Genomic DNA, 20,158 nt, shown 5'->3' with positions numbered 1-20,158 from the left:
GGTGTTCTTTTTTCTTTTAGTGTAAGACTATACTTTCAATGACTAAATCACCGCGCGAGGAAAAAAGTTTCTTGGTTGCTCATTAACAGTTTTTCAGCAACTTTATGTCACTAATACTTGCTAAAGTAGCCTTTGAGAAATTTAAAAAAAGAAGAAAGAGTTAGTCTTTGTTTATGGTAAACATACAATTATGCTAGAGAGCAGATGGAATGCATGGGCGCAAGAAGAAAGAAAAGATCTCTTAGTTATTGCGTAATGCTCCTTAAGAAGTGAAAATGTCTTAATCGTTATAAAAAAAGTAAGTGTAGAAATAACTTGAACTGTATAAGGGCTCTCAGTGTACCTTATCCGTTAGGCTGTAATTGCTGGGGGTCACTTAAAAAGTTGTATAAATATATCGGGTTTACAACGCTGACACGGAGGGAACCTCTTAGCAAACTCGTATAAATTTTTGGACAATAATTTTATTCTAATTTGCTTGAGCGAGTCATTGAGCAGGTGCCGCCCTTAGTACGGAAGTATTCATTGTACATAGTGATAATTTGGAGAAGGGTTTTTAGAACTTTTATCTTAAATGCTTTCTTGATCCTTGAGGGAAACAAGCAAAAATTACAAGCGAGGTTTGCCGAGGAAGCGGTATGATCTTTTTTACGGGTGTACTTTTCAAACTTTTATGTTATTCAGTATAAAAGATACGTACAGGATGGCCACTTGTAATTATGAGATACTGCAAACCTCAGACAAGTTGTATATAATAAAAATGCTTATCCATTTTTTGCCACCATTAAAAAGGTAATATATTTTATTAATTATTTATTGGTGCTCTTGCTAGTTTTTTAATGAAGACCTTTTGGCGGAGCAAAGCTTTAACCGATAGGAACGTATAATCTTACACAAAAGTTACATCCCGTATTACCTTTATACTATGCAATGGTTAAATTAACAAAGTTAAAATTATTTGTTTACTGAGGCCAATTATTGGGCTACAATTAGAGCAAAAAATATAGGTACCTTTTCTATATATTTTTTAATTAAAAACGGTTTTCTCTTTTATTTTTTATTACACGCAAAAAACTTTGATATTTATAACTTTTTATCAAGTTTCCTGGTAATTTGCTTGAACCACAGTTCTTTGAAAAGTAAAACAAATCCATACAAAAAGTAAAAACGCAGCCCAGAAAATTAGTATTAGCTCGAACTGTTTTTTGTTTAAAAATAATTAGTCATAAAAAAATTGTCCGTTTTTTTTTACCGTGTTTGTAACTTCGTTCGAACCCAAATTTTTGGAAAGCAATAGAAGTCCTGCTTAATGAAGATATATTACTATTGTGTTTCTACTTATATACAACTAACCTGAGTAGAAGGGATAAAGAGAAAGTAAAGTGCATATCCACCCAAAAAAATTATGGATGGCTTCCCATTTTTGCCGAAGTTTAGACGGGGTTTCCGAATTAACTATTTGCGAAGAACTAGCTCTGGGCTTAAAAATTCCATTTAGGATTTGAGCGATCTAACGTAGTGTTGCATAAATATAATTTTCGTTTAAGTGATCGGATGTATTTTTGACTACTAACCAGCAACGTGTAGATGCTAACTCCCACAATGGAATGTAGATCTGTAAAAATTTTTCTCCTTCCATTGCTTATCACTAGCGCTAGGCCTACAAAATTTTTAAGTATTTACCAGCATTACTAATTAGTGTACCTATGGTAGCGACTAATGCAGCTAAATTAGAAAGAACAATATGAATTTTTATAATTAAAGGCCTAATTTCTTTTTTTTTAATTATGAAGGGTAAAAAGATGGCAATAGGCATTATTAGACCTATTAATAAAATGTAAGAAACATAAGACGTATATATGCAACTTTAAGTACCCCAAGTAATGCTCATTAAAAAAACATGGGCTAAAACTCTTTTGTCAACGCTGAATACTGAAACTTCTCGATTTACTTTGATTCTTTTGATGTAATGACGTCCTTCACTTTCCTTAATACTATTATTTAAAACGACTAAAATAAATAAAGTTAGTATTTTTTTATGTTAATTCATCTAGAGCTTAGCCGCAGTAAATTACCTGAATGGGGGGTATGTTGTGCTGATGTACGTAAAGCACCTTGATTTCCATGTTGCCACCGTGTGTTCAACTTGTTAAAGTTATTTCCGCTCTCTTTAAATCTTCTATTTCCTATTAGGTTAAGTTATACTAGAAAAAACATAAATTTAAAGTTAGTTAACCTCTTATGGTATTTAGCTGTTCTCTGGTGTCGTCAATACTGTTAGAAAAAACAAATTTACACAAGTTAAAATACCAAGCTATTATAACTAATAAATAAAAACAGTTTAGTATCCTCAGTAAAATCTCATTAGCTTGAGGCATTTCAATTTTTTGATGTTTATAGAGATTGACATCTGGAATAACAATTTTGGCGTTTCCAAGTAAAGTAAATCAAACCAAACAATTATACCCATTTAGAGCGTAACAGCGCGTTTACCAGCATTAACCTCTTTTTTTAACTTCATACTTACTTATCCGCTTTAGATATAATTTCGGCACTTGACTGGTCACCAAGCTATATTAATTAAGCATTAAACTTAAAAACTAGAATTAAAAGTGTAGTATCTCTTAAGTGGGGGAGCAATGCTCAGTGTTTACTATTTCTTCCCTGCTTAAAAGATTAATATTAGGTTTTCAAACCTTATATTATTCTTTTTTATTATTCGGGATTAATTATTTAACGCTCTTTTTTATAACTTTTTATTAAATTTTTATGAAATTGGCTTTTTGTTTGCGTAATAGCTACTTACTAGTTAATTAGAATAATTTTATTATGATATTATTTTTCCAAATTAATGATATCACCTTAATTTTTAGCAACCACCGTACTGTTCGAAAGGTCTGCCGTTCTGGTTTTCATTGTTATGCATAAAGTTATTATTGTTATAATTTGCAAAACTATAACTTGAACCGTTTCTACCACTTAAGAGGAGTATACTGATATTTATTCTTTTAAAAAGCATTTACGGGTCGTAGAAGTTAACATAATTTTTAATTGTAGCTCTTAATGATCATTTTAATAAGATAAATTAATAGCTTTATCTAATAGGTTTTTATAAGCATAACTGGGAGGAGAAGTTACCCTGCAGGATTTATAGGCCGTTTGTATAAAGTCTACAGTCAAGCCTAGTAAAGTAATTCACTAAAAATGGTGGAGGTTTTTAAATTACCGTCAAAGTATTAATTATTAAACTATTTTTACAAGATTTAGGTTTAGTATATCATGTTTTAAAGATTCCTCTGTAAGCAATCCGGACGCTTTAAACTCTAGTAAATCTCTGTGGCGCACTAAAAGACTGTGAATTGTATTTTATTAATGTCATTTAACCTAAAAAATGTATGATTATTGCACTAGCGGACCATATATACAAACATGTACACTTAATAAAAGAATAATGGAATTTTTTACCTCTTACGCGCTTCTCTGCCCTGTAGTCGTTCTTTTTGTCTACAGGGCTTAGTTTTAATTAAACCTGAAACCAAAACTAACCAATCAAACAAAATAAACTCAATGAGTAATCAAAAGGGGTTACTAATACGAAGCATTATTTATTAAAATTATATATATAGCATAATTTAAATACTGGACCTCTAAAAGCCCCCCTATAAGCGCCTATCCGATAAGTAAAAAAACAATACAGTTCACCCTTTCCTAGTTGTAGGCCCCAACCTTTACATTAAAAATTTTTAAATCTAAAGGATAAGTGCTAATCTTAAATGAATTTTTGAAATGAATATTAAAAATGGTTTTGTATTCATTCGTGAACAAATTTTAAACTTTCTAACAACCTTTTTTCGCCTCCGTTTTTTTCTAGCTCTGGCTAACCACATTGACTTGAGTTTGCCTAAAACTTCGTTAACGAATTCATGCTACTTCTTCGGCTTATTTAAAACAAGGCTCTCAACTGGATAAACTTAGCAAGGTAACCTAATTTACTTAGCGTGCACCGAATTAAACGAAAAAGTAGAGATGCTTCATAGCCGTTGGGGGAAGAGATACCCCTCCGGTTAAAAGCTATCTTGTAATCACTTCTGCATGGGGGCTCGGGTATTTTCGAAGCTTTTTGACTCGATCGAGCATCAGGAACTGTCAATTCTTAAACAAATAAGTACGAGACATTGCTATCTGCTTTTATAATGATATATGTGCATTTTATATGGACTTTATTAATTATATTTCGCAGTACTTGTCAGACTTTTTTAAAGCCGAAAAACGATATCCAGACGGTAAATATGCCTGTGATTCGTAAGTTGTTTCATGTGTTTTACTTGGTTGAGATTTAGCAAGTTATCTTAACTTACGAAACTGTCATAATTAACTGACTTATTACCTCTATAGACGTCTACCTCAATGTTACTTTACCTTTTTTAACCTAAAAATTACTTTCTATTATAGCAGTTATCTTACTGAAAATATGTTGTTTTTGAGACTTTTAACTTTTATTTACATTTTCATTTTTAGTAGTAAAGGATTATTGTAATAATTTAAGTATCCATAGTTAGAAAATATTGTATTTTTTTTAAGTTTCTCCGTTCTTTTTATTTATAATAAAGGTCCAAGTATAGAAGGTAGCAATTCAATAATTAGTTTAGCTACCATAATTTTTTCATGTTATAGTCATTATAATATTTTTTAAAAAAAATAAGTTTTAATGCATGCTTTCGCGGCTACAGCCTCTTTCTATAGCAATGTAAAGTAATAGCTATTTGTTAATAATATCGGATTGAGGAATGATGTAATGGAGTGCATGATCAATACTGACTGTATGCGCCAAGAAAAGAAGACTGCTGCTCAGTGCTTTAAAGAAAAAAAAGCTCCGCAGCGGTGTTTAATTTTAAAAGATTTGTTTTTCTACTGCAAAGCTCAGCTGGTATGTTTACGTTAGAATATTATTCTATCAATAATATACTTACCTATTATTTTTGTTAGATTGATTCTCAAGGTCGTTTTCAGCACGGAAGATACGACTAGTTTAATGTGCTAAATGAGTTTTACTTAAATAAAGATTTGTACTAATTGGACGGCCTAATAATATATAACGAAATAGAGAAAAATATAACTGTGACAAAAGTATTAGCTTATGAATCTCTTTAATTTAATAATTATTAAAGTCAGTTTTATAGTGGCAATAGTGTACAATCCTTCAAGGTAACGTAATCTCTCTAGACTACTTCCCATATAATAATTTTTATACTGTCGACTTCAATATATTACGTACTATATGCGTAAAAAGGCTCAAAAACCTTTTTATTACAACCCCGACTTGCCCCTATGGCCCAAAAATTTAAGTTCTAGTTCACCGTAGTTACGAAATATTAGACTATTATCGAGTCTTTCTGGTCGATCTATAATCTTCGTTTTTTAACTGGAGATTAAGTATTTAAAACGTTTCCTGTAACTTGACTCTACTTTTGTTGGTAACGTGTCGTACGCTAGCTGCCTTATCGTTTTCCTATAAGTAAAACCGGGACAGAAAGGCTTACTAAAACTTTCTAAACTAGTCCTACTGTCAATGTTAAATTGACTAGAAACTGGGGTCACCACTTAAAAAGAATTGGACTAGTGCAAAGCTATACGTATTAAGTGTTATCTTTTCATTGAAAGCATTACTCCGTATTTCTTGATTAACCAGTCGTTAATTATAAAAAAAACTTTCACATATATATTTATTGGCTTTAAAAAATTATCATTTTCTATTAAAAAATTAAATGATTTTGAAGTGTCGCTTTTAGTTCCTTAGAAGATTGAAAGAGAAAAGTTTTTGTTTCAATAGCCCACTAGCAAGATTAGACTTCCTGTAACATGCATTAATCGGATATTGATATTCAATAATTTTTTTTTAAGTTTTTACCAGTTAACTGTATAATAATAAGAACTACCATACATATGTCGAACCTTAGTTAAAACGGGTCAAAACCTGTGGAAAAAAAAAATCTGTGGTTCCTGTTGGGGAACTTTATGTTAGCATTACTTAAACACTTTGTCATTCAAAAACGCAAGTAATTAACTTGAAAAGAAAAAGGTTAACATAATTCTGTTTATTTAAACCATTAGTTTTTTGTTGAAAGTAATCTCAAATTTAAGAGTTTATACTTAAAATAAGTATACTATTAAAAACTACCACCAAAAAAAAAACGTTTTTTCTTTAAAAGATTTTGTTTTTGCAAGAAGAAAAGCGTTTAGGGAACGAATTTATTGGCAACTACAGCTCAACAGATACGCAAGTTTTTGTTAAAAATTTCAAAACTTGAACAGGAATAAACTCTGCAAAAGGATTAAATTTTTATTAACTAAATAATAAGCTCTGGAACCATAAAAAAATCTACATGAATAAAGTTAAGTCAACCTTAAAAGTGGTATGGGACAATTCCCATACTTTCCCATTTCTCATAAGTTATATCAAAACTTTATTGATTCCTGTTATAAAATTGTTAAAGTCTACAATTTAATTTAATTAGAGTAGTTGCTCCTTGGGACTTTAAGGCAAAGTGTTATAATTATTACCAGCACATTCGAGTTTTTAAAAAAACCGATTTATAAAACAAAATTAAACTTTCCGCTCGTCGGTGCCGTGCCAAAGCCCGAAAACGTGGACTAAACGGCGCTAAAAGACATGGTAGTTTGAGTCCTGTAGTCCAATTTTTTCTATATTGTGTTAGTCACGTGTGTCCATTTATTAGCATGCCACGGGTATAAATGTAGATAGCACACCCTGAGGGGGAATTTAATTATTTATGCTCTGTTTCCTGCGTGGGACGTGACATGGCATCGGGCGATTACTGTTTTATATATTGTTTGTATAATAGATTTTTCTGCACATTTATTCCTTCCTTGGGTATAAATATATTTACGCCTTTATAGCCACTACCAGTGATACTGCCATTACGCCTAATCAACTCTAACAGTTTATCCGTAAATATAGAGGATGGGCTCTTTATATTTACCTTTTTTTATGAAAATTTTTGCTACAAGCAACGGTTTTACCTGATCTCTTTATACTATAACTAAGAGTGAAAGGTAATTATAGTAGCAATTATTAAAAGTTCTGGAAGTTTTACAACTTAGTAAAAATTCAAACTACAAGTTTTGGGGTGTAGAAAACAACTTATTAGTTAAGCACTTTAAAAAAAATACTTAAAAATATTAAATTAGTAAACATTCCAAATTTTAAAAAAATGTTAGCATAATAATATAGAACGATTATGTGCCGAAAGTGAAGATTAATTAACAAGTATTCTGTAAGTCATTATTTTACTACTAATAGGAGTTCTCAGTTTCAATTTAAACCATAATTAAAGTTAAAGAGAAATTGGGAATACCAAATCTTAGAAAACTTGTAGTTTCCTTTTATTACTAAAAAATACATATAAAAGTTATAAAAATTGTTGTCACAGCTATATATCTGTTATCCATTTCTATCGGCATCTAATAATTACGTATTTGCTCAAAAGAGATACCAAGCTTGAGAGAATCAGCTCAGCTTAAATTTTTTTCAATGAGTGACTGTAAGAGTTAAGGGTATTAGCCATAGCAACGTAACTTTGCGACTCTAAGACCTCCATTCCTCAAAGAAAGTCTTTACTCGCCCCTCCAATAAGCAATAAAAGAGATGAAATCTGTCAATTAAAAGTATAAGTAGTTTTTTTTTCATAGTTTTGTTACAAATATTTTACTATAGATATTTACTAAATTTAGTTGCTAAAGGAATTAAATCTTTTGCATGTGTCAGCCTGAGCTCAAATGCTAATTGCCGATGCATAACTTATAAAAAGGAGTAAATAATTAAAGTTAAACTTTAGTTATCAACAAGAATGGTTCCGAGAGTACAGCAGAAACCTGTTTCAAGTCTGTAGTCTTACTTACATGGATTCCCGCTAACTTCAGTGTGCTTCATAACCGCCCTAAAATTATCTGCGATGGCCTGCATGCTGCTCAAGGCATATGATCATCGCAAGCAGGCCAGAAACAACGAGCAGTATCAAGCGAAAAAAAGAAAAATCAAGTCGCGTAAAGTTATCATTTTTTATTTTGAGATTTTTTAAAGTTTTCTTTGGTTTCTTATTTTAAGTTGATATAAAATGAATAATATTAAGAATTAGCATAAAAGTAGTTTAAAATAACTCCAAAGAAGAAAGTAATTGAGGTGAGCAGGTACATCCAAAGCGAAGTAGTCGGTCTCAGTGTCTTTAGTAACAGCAAAAACAAATGTTATTTTCTATCGCACTGTAAAGAAACTTAAAGCCCACTAAGGAGTTAACATTAATATTTAGTCAACATCCGTATTTTTAGCACTTAGTTAGTATTGCCCATCCAGACCGAGTGCGCTTCACTCAATAATCGCTAACAATCTTATTTACCTCGTTTATGATAGTTAACATTCGGCACTCGTCTAAAGGAATAAATTATAATCAGTTGAGGAGACATACATTGGGCACAAGACAGCATAGAGTTTTACTTTGGTTTAATAGCTCATGTTACATTAAAGTTGATGAAGTATTCTCTCAGGTCCTGACTAGGTTGACTAACTCTAGTATGAGTAAGACCCTTGTCACCTATCTTCTATACCCTCCTCAACTTGACAAACTTAACTAATTTCTTAACGCCCTATCAGCTTATTCTGATGTGCTGGTATAGACATACTCGGCGGTAGTTTTATTTAAATGCGCGAAGAAGAGAATTATCTCGGAAAGGTGCCGACTCTCGCAAAGCAGTCAAACCGTTATGTGATAAATACCATAGGACAATAATTGTTACCGTATAACTTTCATGTAATGAATAAAAAAATTTTGTGTCCCGATTCAGGTGCATTACTAACATATATTTTCTCGCGAAGCTCAATAAAATTAGACATCTCGTTCTGCTTCTTCCTCTTGCTTGTTTTTATTTTAAGAAGTTTAGTTAATATGTTTTATTTTATTTAACTATAACAATACATGTCGTCATCGCGATAGTCGAGCCTTTACCGCACTATAGAAATTTTGCAGCGTCGCCAGAATTGTAGGGAACCCTATCAAGCAATTCGGTTATTTACACCGATATGTAAAAGACCGAGTAAGGTCTTCAATATTTCTTCTCGGCGCCCAACTGGAGTAGGACCGATACTATACCTCTGGTGGACGCATATATATTTTCGGCACCAGCAGCGCTGTTTCTAATACACTTTATTCATGTTCGTCAGCGTAGGTATTAATATTATAGCCGTTCTGGTTCGATTTAAATTCTCTCATAGAGGCGCTATAAAGACATTTGTGAGTAGGATGGTAGCAATGGAAGACCTAAGTTATTTTCTAAGAGGATGACAAAATGCAATCACAGCCACGGGCTATGACTGACCAAGAAGCTGTTAACTACATGTCTCACTATTCTGCAAAACTAGCAGTGTTGCAACGTTTGCACAAATTAGCAACGACTTTAAAGGTCTATCACGGCGGTACTCCGCAAAGTTGCAGTAAAATTTTACAGAGATGCCTTCAAGACGACACAGATTGTCCTTTCTTTCGCACAATAATCCCTAAAACTCACATTTTTTAAACTGAACCCCTGGAAAAATATGAAAAAAAAATGCTAAATTAAAACGAAAAAAATTTAAAATGTATTATATTTTCGCTTTTAAGAAACCGGTTTTACGACAACTTGAACACCCTGTAATTTAATTTTTTTAGTTTTAAACAATATTTTTAAACCTATTTTACTATTCACATTAAAGGGGGCCTAGTGTACGATTGCGTTCCAAAATTATTATTATAAGTTAGTAGCAATGTGTAAAAATGCCAAGAGTCATTTATCCTCCTGCAAATTTAGTATATTATTTATAAAACTATCAGCGTAAGGTCCTACGTAGACTCCCCTCCAACTATTTGCGATTATTTATGACCACGCTAAGGAAAAGTGCATGAAGTGTGAGTCTTCTAGTAGGTTGTTGCGAACATTCCCGACACTTCAAAATTAGAGCCGAATTTTAATTTTAAATGTGCCTTGCTAACAATTTTTTAAAAAAATAATTTATGAATTTACTGGATAGAGAGGAGTTCCATATAAAAATATTAATTTAAATGTTCTTAGAAGGTTTTAAAAGTAAAGGAAGTCATCTTTTAAGTGGTTTCATTTTTTCACATATTATTAATATTACAGTTTATCTGAAAAATCTATTAAATTTTGTAAATAATTAGGCTTGGCTTTTCACTACGGGTTTGTTGCACCTTCATTTGTAGTTATTTAACAGTTTATTAGATCATAAACGAATGGGTTGCTTCCCTTCTCCCTTGATAATATAATTTCCTTATCTTCTGAAGCGATTAAGTGTACAATAGATCAAAAAAAGAGATAGAAGGTCTTTATTAATTTCTGCAGATCAATTTTACCAAATTTTGGGTTTTTTCGTTCTAAACAGGTTTTTTCTAAAACGTTTTCTAAAGTTATCTCTCTTTTTTGATATATTTTACTGTTATTTGCTTGAGAGTTCTAAATGTGAGTGTGTAGTTTAAGAAATAAAAACTATGCATCCACTGTTGTTTTTACCGACTAATTTAATATATATTGTTTTATTTATATATCATAAAATTTAATAATACCTTTATCTTATATTATTTCCCTTGGAAATTTTTTAAAAAGGTTTTTTATTTCTCAATACAACTTATAATACTATTTCAGGTCCTTAACTATTGTTATACTTTTCAAAAATATATTTAAATTAATTGACAGTTGGTCAATTTTCTTAAAGTTATTCTTTTGTGTAACTTAATATATAAGGAACATGGACAACAATATAGTGTTTATTTCGTTTTTTTATTGTTTACTTAAAAAAATATGGTTTATCTACTTAGCACTTAATTGTACGCATGAAAACAAAAAGTTAGAAGCGTTTTATATAAAAATTATACTCAGCCAAGTGAGCCTGCATCTTTTCCTTCTTTGTGACCTCGAAATTTTAGTAAACGAAGCAAAATTTATAATAAAGGAAGACATAGCTTATATTAAAATCCAACGTTAAGGGGTTCTAATAACAAAATTTCGGAAAAAAAGGAAGTGGATCAGCGTAAAAAAAATTATTTATAAAATGAACAGATGCTCTCGCCCCTTTTGAAAAGGCAATAAGCTTAGATGTTAGCTTAGGGTAACGGGTAGACACAAAATTTTTTAATTTTATTTCGAATTGACGTTCTTTACTTTTGGTTGTTAATTCTTCTTGTTTTTTATAGATGCAGTTTTGAAAATATTATTGAATTGTTATTGAATAGTTAACATAAGAATTTTTAATTAGTTTAGAAAAGCAATTTCTGTGTTACAAAAATGAAACTGGTTAGTCCTCAGGTGCTATCTTTTAGTAAATCTACAGCTAAAAGTGTATCGCCTTCAGGCTCTCCTGTTTTTTTTTTTCTTAAATATAATTTTTATTAAACTTTTTAAGCTTTTTGTTAATAAAAGTTTATATTCCTTTTAAAATAACTTCTTTTTTAATATATAAATAGGAAACTGTATGGGTACTTGGTTTTGTAAAAAAAGTAATCACTTAAAAATTTCAATATACTAGTAAAGACGTCGTTCATTATATTTACTATATATTTTCCTTAATTTCAACACAGAAAAATAGATTTCTAGAAATATCTGTCTGGGGATCTTTGCCCCTTCTTACTCTATAAAGCTTTCCACTCCGTTATGACTTTCAAGGCAAAAGTATACATAAAGGAAGAAGATTGTCCCCTGAAGGCCTTACAATATCTCCTGTGCAGACTCGGTTCAGCAGAGTCAAGAAATCATCGCCGCTTATTAATAGTTTTAGTTCAGAACATTTGTGGGAAAAAAAAACCTTTTCCTTTTAGTTTGTGTAGAAAAGATAGTAAAAGGTGAGGTTACCGTTCACGAAAAAAAATTGTTCTTCCACCATTAACGCGTGAGCAACTACAACTACTCCTCGACGTTGTACAGATTCATATCAATATTACCTAAAGTAAATTAAGGGTTGTAAGATTTTAGTTTTTATATGTTTTCCCTAAGGTATACTGATAAAAGTATCTTTAAAAATTATTCCTAGTTAACTTGAGATTTACGGTATAAAAGTTGTAGCGCGTAACTTGAAAGGTTATATAGGTTCTGGTATTCTATCGAGTCAAAAAACACCATATTTAATAACACTACATAGCGGTAGCATAACATTAGGTTCTAGCTTAAGCCATTTATTAATGTTATAAGCATTGCGTGGAAAAATGGTAGTCAGGTATACCATTCAGAAGACTTGATGGTAAGGCCACCCGTTAAATGACGTAGCAGCTTGTTTTATCTTACTTACAGTGTAGAGACTGATGCCGGTAAGAGGTTACACCCAGGCAGTAGACGGATATGCAACACATATAAGCGTCGTCTGTTGTGCAAAGAGGGTTTGCTTCGGGCATAAAAAAGGTAAAGGGTTTAACCTCTGGTCTTGACCTTCACCGCGATATAGAGTACCTGCCACCGTTAGAGCTTATTGTCAATGATGACTTTCAGGTATTTCAATTGGGGACACCAAGGTGTTAACTTATCTGCGGAGACCAGCGGCGGTGGGGAAAAAGTGCGCTTCTTCGTTAGAAAAAGGGACCCTGGGCTTTTCTACATTTATAGTAATTTTCCAATGACGATAACACATGCTGGCAAGTGTCCCTAGGAAGTATTGTAACTGGCGCAATAAGACAGGCGGTTTTGTCGAGAAGTAAATCGACGTATCATCCGCATAAAAGCACTTCGTTTGTAAGAGTTGTCAGGCTGGGGCACGTCGCGCACATTAAGTGCAAAGAATAGGGGTGGCAGAAGAAATCCGTGGGGACCACCAGCTGTTAATAGTTTTAGGGCTAATGCGCAAAGCTTACACAAGTACCAAAATTGCTGTCCTTAAGAGGATTTAATTACTTTAGAAAGAACAAGAAGGAGAACTACGGTGCGCAATTTATTACGTATGCCCTTGTGCCAAACTCGATCAAAAGCTTTTTCGACATTTAAAAAGACACCCGGCTATTGAAAATTGAAACTAGGGACGCGGGCGTCCATTTTGTCATGCAAATGAGTGTTGCGTCGTAGAATGTCCTTTTTTTTCGAAATCCTAAATGGAACTCTGGCAAAGCATTACTTGCGTTAATGAACGGTTTTAAGTGGTGCAGTGTGGATGCTTCAGCTGCTTTACCAAGAAATAACAAGTGGCTGATTAACCCTCATTTTGATTGGCGCAAATGCTAGTCACGGTGCCTGCGAGATCATAACGACAGGTGTCATCTTTCATCGCATCGAAATATAGCATGCATTTGTATAACCTCTGTATATATCCTCCCATGACATTTTAGTGAGTGAAAGTTGCAATTTAATATATCTAAAGTGAAGTGTATTGCGCCTTTTAATACTTCGGTGAATATCATGAAATATACGCAAGCAACCTACAGATACACTACAAAACTAAACAAATTAGAAACATCATAAAAAACTAATATTTTTAAAGTAAACGCGATTTTAAACATTTGGCAGGGGCTATGTAAACCAAATATTTATTATATACAACTATGGTACTTATCAACTCTGACATCTTTTAAACGGAAACCAAATTAAACATGTTTATTCAAGCATCTTAAATTTAACCTAAACAAACATACATAATGGTAATGCTCCCTCAATCTTTTGTAAAGATATATTTACAGCTTGATTGCCCATAATGAAATAACTCCCTTTCTCTTTGTTCCTTTTTTGTTGATGGTGTGTTGTTAGTGTGCCAAATGTCCCTTTTAAGGTTGTTCTTGAGAAGAACTTGAGACGATACCTAGCACTTCTTTTAAAAGTTTAATGTTTTTGATTTATGTAATCCACAGCTTTCGAACCAATTTAATCCGAAGAGTAAATAAGTATTATAGTCACTTTGCTTCTATCGTTACGTACTCATTTACGTAATTTATGGGGATACGAACCTTGTAGCCACAATTGTTTTGTTTCACAAGTAATAACAAGAGTCCTTATCTCTTTATAGAAAAAAGCCATTTATTTTGTTAAATAAATTTAGCAAACTTCAAAAGGACTTTTTACAAGTAATCAATACTTTATAGTTCCAACAAATTTAAAATTACCATTTTGTCATGAGATAATGGAACAGCCAAGCAGTAAGTTATCATGACTTATCAAGTTGAATGTTAAAACTCATATTATTCCCATTATAACGGAATTTTTATGAGAAAAGCAAAATTCTTAGGTTGCAAGATCTTATTTTCTTTAGTAGTTGCAACACCAATATTAACTTATTTCTGTGAAACTTCCAACTTAAACTAGGTCACCTTTTGTTGGTATAAATTAAAAGTTTGAAGAAAATCTTCGGCTCTACTGTGAGTTTAATTTTTTTTATTACATAGAACATTGACTGAGGAAGCTACTATTAGCCCAAAAGTTTGACGATATTTTACATACGATTGTCCTCCGCAAGTAAGTCAGTATATGCGCTTAACATTCTATTTTGGCAGGATGATTTTGCCGAAACCTATTAAGGCAGCACAGTTTTTGTACTGTTTAGAAGAACTTTTATAAAATTTTGTTATGGGATCAACACCACACATACAAAGCAACCAATATACATTCTGTCATCTAACTCTTTTTAGGCTGGCAGACATTATCTTTACAGCTTCTAAAACTCCCTCCTTAATATCTCTAGGCTTTTTATTCATCTTCGAGACATCATGACCTTTATGTGTTCATTAACAAAAACATTTAGACGAAAAAAGCTATCTAGATAAATATCGTTGAAAGTAAGCTTTAAGCGTATCATTAAATCTTTAAATACACAAATGTTTTTTTTTTTACTATCAACTTGGCCTTAATACCTTTACATAAACGATTACCCTTCTTTATTCTGTAGGGTATTTATATTATTTTCGAAAATGGATATTGATCGTTTTGAACTTCTGGGATGACCTTCTTATACATACCGATTAAGGACCATGTGTACACTAGCGAAAAAACGAACAAAAATTTTAATTTTTTTTTGTTAATTTGTAAAGTTTGGTGTTTTGCCACCTCACAAACTATTTTTATTGTTTAAAGAGAAACACTGGTGGACAAAGCGGAAAAAGTTCCGTGAATTTAGCTATGTTGGGCTATAATATTTTTGACTGCCCTTTCGCCTAATTTTTTTCATTTACCGCCATTAAATAACAAGTAAAAGGAAGTAGACGTAATTAACATCTTATATTGAGTTGTTTTTGCATTACACTCGAAAGTATTCTGTCCCTGACAAGCACGACAAATACTATATACGTGTGTTTGCTTTTTTTACAATCCATTTCATATTCCTTTGAGTTTCTACTTCTACGAGCATGACTTCCTTTACGTGCGTCTCAACCATCTTAATTTATAACATGGCCTAATACCAAACTAATTCCAGTCCTAAGCTCTAATTGTTTCGTATTATATTAGCGTTTTTGAGCTTTAGACGTACCTAGCCATCAGAAAGTCCTCGATAAGGGACTCGACTCTTCAGGTTGTTTGATTTTTTTTTTTTTAAAAGCGATTTTTCGTCACACTAGGCCGGATGGAATGAGTGGTAAATCAAAATTGGTTTTTAAAGAAGATTTACGTAACTACCATGAGTACATTGTGAACTGCACCGATGGGGATCGAACCGCGTCATTAATCTTGTATATCAAATGACCACTGAGCTACCGTGACAACTCACACTCTGGCTTATAAATTACGTTTACATCTTGTTAGATCTAAACCTAATTTAACCCCTTTTAGTTACAGTCACTATACTAACGTGAAATAATATATTTATAGACATTCGTGGCCCAATCCCTTTTATTAAAAAATTAGCTTTACGCTATCGCTGTCGCATCACTATTCTTAAGCAAAATTTAATCTAAATATACTTAGTTTCTATAAGGAAATACCAAGTCCATTTACCTAAGACAATACCTTTAGCTTTTATAGCCGGTAACAAGGTTATAAAAATCACTTACTATACTGTATTTACCCTTTAAGTAATTCTTATTTCTTTACACAGGGTTTTCAACATTTTAAGACTTGAACTTTTATTTAAAAAATATTTATAAATAAAACACTATAATTATTAATAGAATGATGAATGAACATAGATAACGCAAAAACTAATGAAGAAAAATAAAACTATATATATCAATATTTAAAAATTAGTAGATATTAATTCTCGAAAATCTAAAATTTAAATGTAGTAATGTAAGTCACCTTAGTTGGGCTTTAATGAAGAAAACTGCAGTACTATTTCTTTGTTCTTCTTGCATTGTGATTGGTGTAAAGGACCATCTTTTGGTTGAAGAGCCACTTTAAATAAACTGTGATCTCTATTGCTTCATCTCAAAATCGGTCTACTGCTTTCCGTGTTTTATCTTGGTTTTTTATCTATTGGTTAAAGTATTAAAATACATGGCAGGAAGTGTTTCGAATTTTATACAAAAAGAGTTATTTACGCTGGAAAGAAGCCCATTTTTGACAACTTTAAATGAGCTTAAACAAACTATTTTGTTTATGCTAGATCACTTATCTGGTAGATTTAACAACCTACCTTCTCAGTATCGCCATTTAACAGCTAGTGAAATAAAGAGTCTAGAAGTTTCTAATAACTATTGTGATAATTGGAATAATTTCATAGTTTATCAAAGTAAGAAGAACTCTATTAATAAGGATGAGTTAAAATTTACCCGGTTAATACACGGAAACCATTTTGATGGTCTTATTATAGTGGATGAATCATACTTACGCCACAACAGCAATATAGAATCAAATGATAATACATGTTTAATAACTACAAATAAGTGTGGAATCTTTAATAGTTACTTACGAAATGTTTTTGTGTCCAAAGCTTCACTAATTTTAAACTGTGGCTGTGTTTCTAAAGTTTTTGTGGATGAAGTATGTAGTGGTCTATATAAATACTTTTATCCTATATTATCATAATTTCTTATGTTGTTATGACGTTAATAAGTTTGTTATCTACTAGTGTGTAGTGCTGCGTGGGTGCGATGAAATTTCTTGCTCCAGTACTACCAGTTTTGGGAACGGCCAAAATCTTAAACTCGGTCCCGAAGTTGGAGGACGAGATACAAAAATTTTTGCAGAGATGCTCTTTGAAACCGCTACTGTCGTGGCTAAAAATAGAGATAAGTTGGAATTAGTTCAGGTATAAGACATAACTTCAATTCTCTACCGGGTGCCCACAAACAGTTTTATAAAGCAACAAAGCATAAAAATATGTTTAAAATATTTTCTTAGAGATATGAGGAAGCGGTTCAAACTTATAAACAGTGCTCTGAATTTCCTTTGTCGGTTATTCGGCAAGGCACACGAATTCTAAATACTCATAAAGTAACGGATGTAAGTCCTCCCTCTATTCCTGCTAAGTTTTGTAGATCTTTTTTTTATATACAATGGATATTCTAAAGTCGCGGTAAAATTCTTTATCTTATATTTAAAGAAACAAGGTTTTTATATATATAGTCTTATATTGGTGACTACGCACTTATCGATGCTGTGACGTCAATACACAACTCGACACTTCTTTCTTCCTTGGAGGATTCCGTCCATGTGACAAGCGGGGCTTACGTTGATTCTTCTGTAACACCCTCTTTTTAAATTTCTTTCGAATGTATTTTTTTATTATTAAAGATTATTCAATGGGGCTGTTCGGTTGAAACAATGGCTGTCGTTAGTACAAGCCTCCTTTGCGAACATTCTTATGCAAAAAGCCATGCCAAAGTCAGTCACTCTGTTGTGGCACCAAACAGCGGTGTTTCTGGGGGCGAGGTTGCTAAACCTTGAACTAGTAAACTACTGAGGAGTATTAAATTTTCTACCTGTGGAGTGCACCTCTTCCCTTTTGGGTCCGTTTGTGGGATTCCATCACCAAGCGCTCCTCATTGCTGCTTTATGGCCGGAAGGTAAAGGGAACGTGGGTTACGGAGCAAACGTGGGGTCCAACCACACGTCGAAGGCGCCCGACCAGGAGATATGGCCTGGTGAGGGTTAGCTTTTCATAATCGTTTAGAATGTAGCATAGGATGTGCTAAGCCTTCACTTAGGAGTCTTTTACGGGCTTGGTTGCAGTATTAAATACCCAACGAACATGAGCGAGGCGCCCTACTCTGTAATTGCTTCTGGCGTCTGCACACTTCCTCAACGAGTTGCAATGCCTTTTTCGCTTATTAACTCTCCAAGCACTTTTCTTTCAGGTAGTCTCATAAGGTTTATGGTTAGCTTATTGTTGTTTTCTAAGTTGACAAATGAAGACGTGAGCCCCGCATTAAACGAGATTATTCCTGGATGGGTCTTGAAAGAAAATATATATGCTGTCTTAAGGAATGAGAGGAAATTTCAGGAGAGAAATAAAGTCAGAGCAGTCTCCCCTCATTAATTAAGTGCATGTGATTATATTTAAAAGGCTCGACGAAACATTTTTGATACCACTATATTTCGCCCAATTATCGCTGGGATGCTGGAGAAGGCTAGAGCCGCCCTTATGCAGCCTAGGGGCAACAAAAATTTCCCGGTTTTCCTCGAAGGGGATATAGCTGGTATCGGAAAAAACTACTTGACGGTATTTAAGACCCCAACCCTGTTAATTAGAGCCTTAACGGTGTGTGTTTAGGAAATAAACCGAAAGCAGGGCATCGAAGTATACACCTTTTATCTTCGCTTTTACGCTCTCCAAGGATTGTATTTCCGTATTAAAAAACTAGGTGCTCCTTTTTTTATAAAACTTAGCTAAAAAACCATTAGGTAATTCACTTGTTAGGGTTTCCTAAGGCAACCAGTCTCGAAGAGGACCTGGCGGATCCCGTCTGGATGCACCAACGCAGCGTTATTATTAAAGTAGGCCGCAATTTTGTTTGTTATATACATTTATTAGTTGCTTATAAGTCAGCGTTATTAAGGAGTTTCCGGAAGTTGAGATGGCCTCTCCATTTCAGCTGCTCCATCACTATAAAGATATGCTAAAAAAAATCGGAGAGTCGGCTCTTATTTCAAAGCAAAGGGACGACCAGCGCGGTAAACTATTTTTCTGGTGAGCTGACTTTTGTACGCGAGGATGTAAAAATTGCCCTATAACGTAAAGTTATTTTACTAATATTTACCTATCATTTAGGGATGAAAATATTTCCGGATTATAAAGTTGTGCACGTTTTAGCTGAAAAAGATTCTTTCGTTAATGATACTCTGGAACGCATTCGACTTACAGTAAGTGAAATAAGAGAATGGGAGAGTTTGTCTGCTAAAAACGAATAAAAATTACTTATATTGAAAATTCCCCCTATAATCTTTAAGACCAAAAACTGAGAAGTATTCACGCTTTGCCGTCTCACGATAAAACTAGATATATATGCCTTAACATACGGGCGACTGGGGAAGGGGGGAGGGAATCATTTATTAAGGTATTAAACCTAATAATATAATTACTGAACTTTTAAACCATTACACTTAATACAGTGGAGGGTAATTATTTAAAAATAGATTGTATCAGTACTGTGTGTTACATCTAATATCAGCGTTTAACTCTATTTGAAGATCAGAGTACTCGTTAAATAACCCTAACTTGGCAATATAAAACTATGAAATAATAAATTTATAAACCGGTCCCATATATATATGATCTAAATTTCCAGGAAATTGCATGGCTATTAGAAGCGTAATATCTCCAAACAATATATATTAATAGTATGATTTAAGTGTAACATTATATAAAATCTGCATAATTTTTAAATTCTGCATAATAGGGACAAAGAGATAATATAGTTGTCCGTGTAACGAAAAAAAAATATCTTATCTAATAGGATGGCAAAATTGATATTATGTCGTTATTACAAATTATTAAAGTACATTTTGGAGAATCCTACTAGGTTAATCTGTAATTCTCTTTAAGTAAAGGTTTATACCTTTCTTGACCTCCTTACATATTAACCGCGATTAAAAGAATTTATTAGGCGCCCACCCAACCCTACATAAAACTAATTAAACTTAACATTACATTAGTAAAATTTTAAAATTGCATATTCGCCGGCGGCCGCGGTTATATATATACTAGTAAATAGCACTATTCTAACCAACCATCAAAACGGTGTATTTTACCACACAA

At 32.7% G+C, this 20,158-nt stretch overlaps 2 protein-coding genes and 2 long non-coding RNA genes across 5 annotated transcripts; 3 read left to right on the top strand and 1 right to left on the bottom strand.

The window, feature by feature from the left end:
• The first annotated feature begins 506 nt into the window (after positions 1-506).
• On the top strand, positions 507-911 carry LOC135144903 (uncharacterized). Its single transcript, XR_010283262.1, has 3 exons — positions 507-636; positions 685-792; positions 846-911. It is a non-coding gene; the product is annotated as an uncharacterized LOC135144903 (long non-coding RNA).
• A 437-nt stretch (positions 912-1,348) lies between these two features.
• Positions 1,349-2,286, bottom strand: LOC135144890 (uncharacterized). Its single transcript, XM_064077019.1, has 6 exons — positions 2,237-2,286; positions 2,076-2,186; positions 1,876-2,010; positions 1,705-1,824; positions 1,575-1,660; positions 1,349-1,510 (listed from the first exon to the last, which is right to left on the bottom strand). The coding sequence occupies exons 3-6, from the start codon at positions 1,889-1,891 to the stop codon at positions 1,349-1,351; spliced, it is 384 nt and encodes a 127-aa protein (XP_063933089.1). The 5' UTR covers positions 1,892-2,010; positions 2,076-2,186; positions 2,237-2,286.
• A 574-nt stretch (positions 2,287-2,860) lies between these two features.
• LOC135144902 (uncharacterized) lies at positions 2,861-4,413 on the top strand. 2 transcript variants are annotated; one of them, XR_010283261.1, is made up of 5 exons: positions 2,861-2,908; positions 3,106-3,207; positions 3,262-3,361; positions 3,872-4,165; positions 4,241-4,413. It is a non-coding gene; the product is annotated as an uncharacterized LOC135144902 (long non-coding RNA). The 2 variants fall into 2 exon arrangements; XR_010283260.1 differs by having other exon boundaries at positions 3,106-3,361.
• Positions 4,414-16,641: 12,228 nt separating this feature from the next.
• Positions 16,642-19,311, top strand: LOC135144889 (uncharacterized). The gene is made up of 13 exons (XM_064077017.1): positions 16,642-16,941; positions 17,015-17,209; positions 17,302-17,403; positions 17,527-17,643; positions 17,695-17,832; positions 17,891-18,050; positions 18,108-18,257; positions 18,315-18,415; positions 18,467-18,622; positions 18,674-18,764; positions 18,821-18,897; positions 18,960-19,074; positions 19,172-19,311. The coding sequence occupies exons 2-13, from the start codon at positions 17,150-17,152 to the stop codon at positions 19,309-19,311; spliced, it is 1,407 nt and encodes a 468-aa protein (XP_063933087.1). The 5' UTR covers positions 16,642-16,941; positions 17,015-17,149.
• Positions 19,312-20,158: the final 847 nt, after the last annotated feature.

The sequence above is a fragment of the Zophobas morio genome, unplaced genomic scaffold, assembly GCF_036711695.1.
Source record: "Zophobas morio isolate AGI-343-1 ecotype UQ-CSIRO unplaced genomic scaffold, CSIRO_AGI_Zmor_V1 ptg000110l, whole genome shotgun sequence".
Classification (NCBI taxonomy): domain Eukaryota; kingdom Metazoa; phylum Arthropoda; class Insecta; order Coleoptera; family Tenebrionidae; genus Zophobas; species Zophobas morio.
The sequence above is the reverse complement of the archived record's forward strand: the minus strand, read 5'-3'. Positions and strand labels throughout refer to the sequence as shown.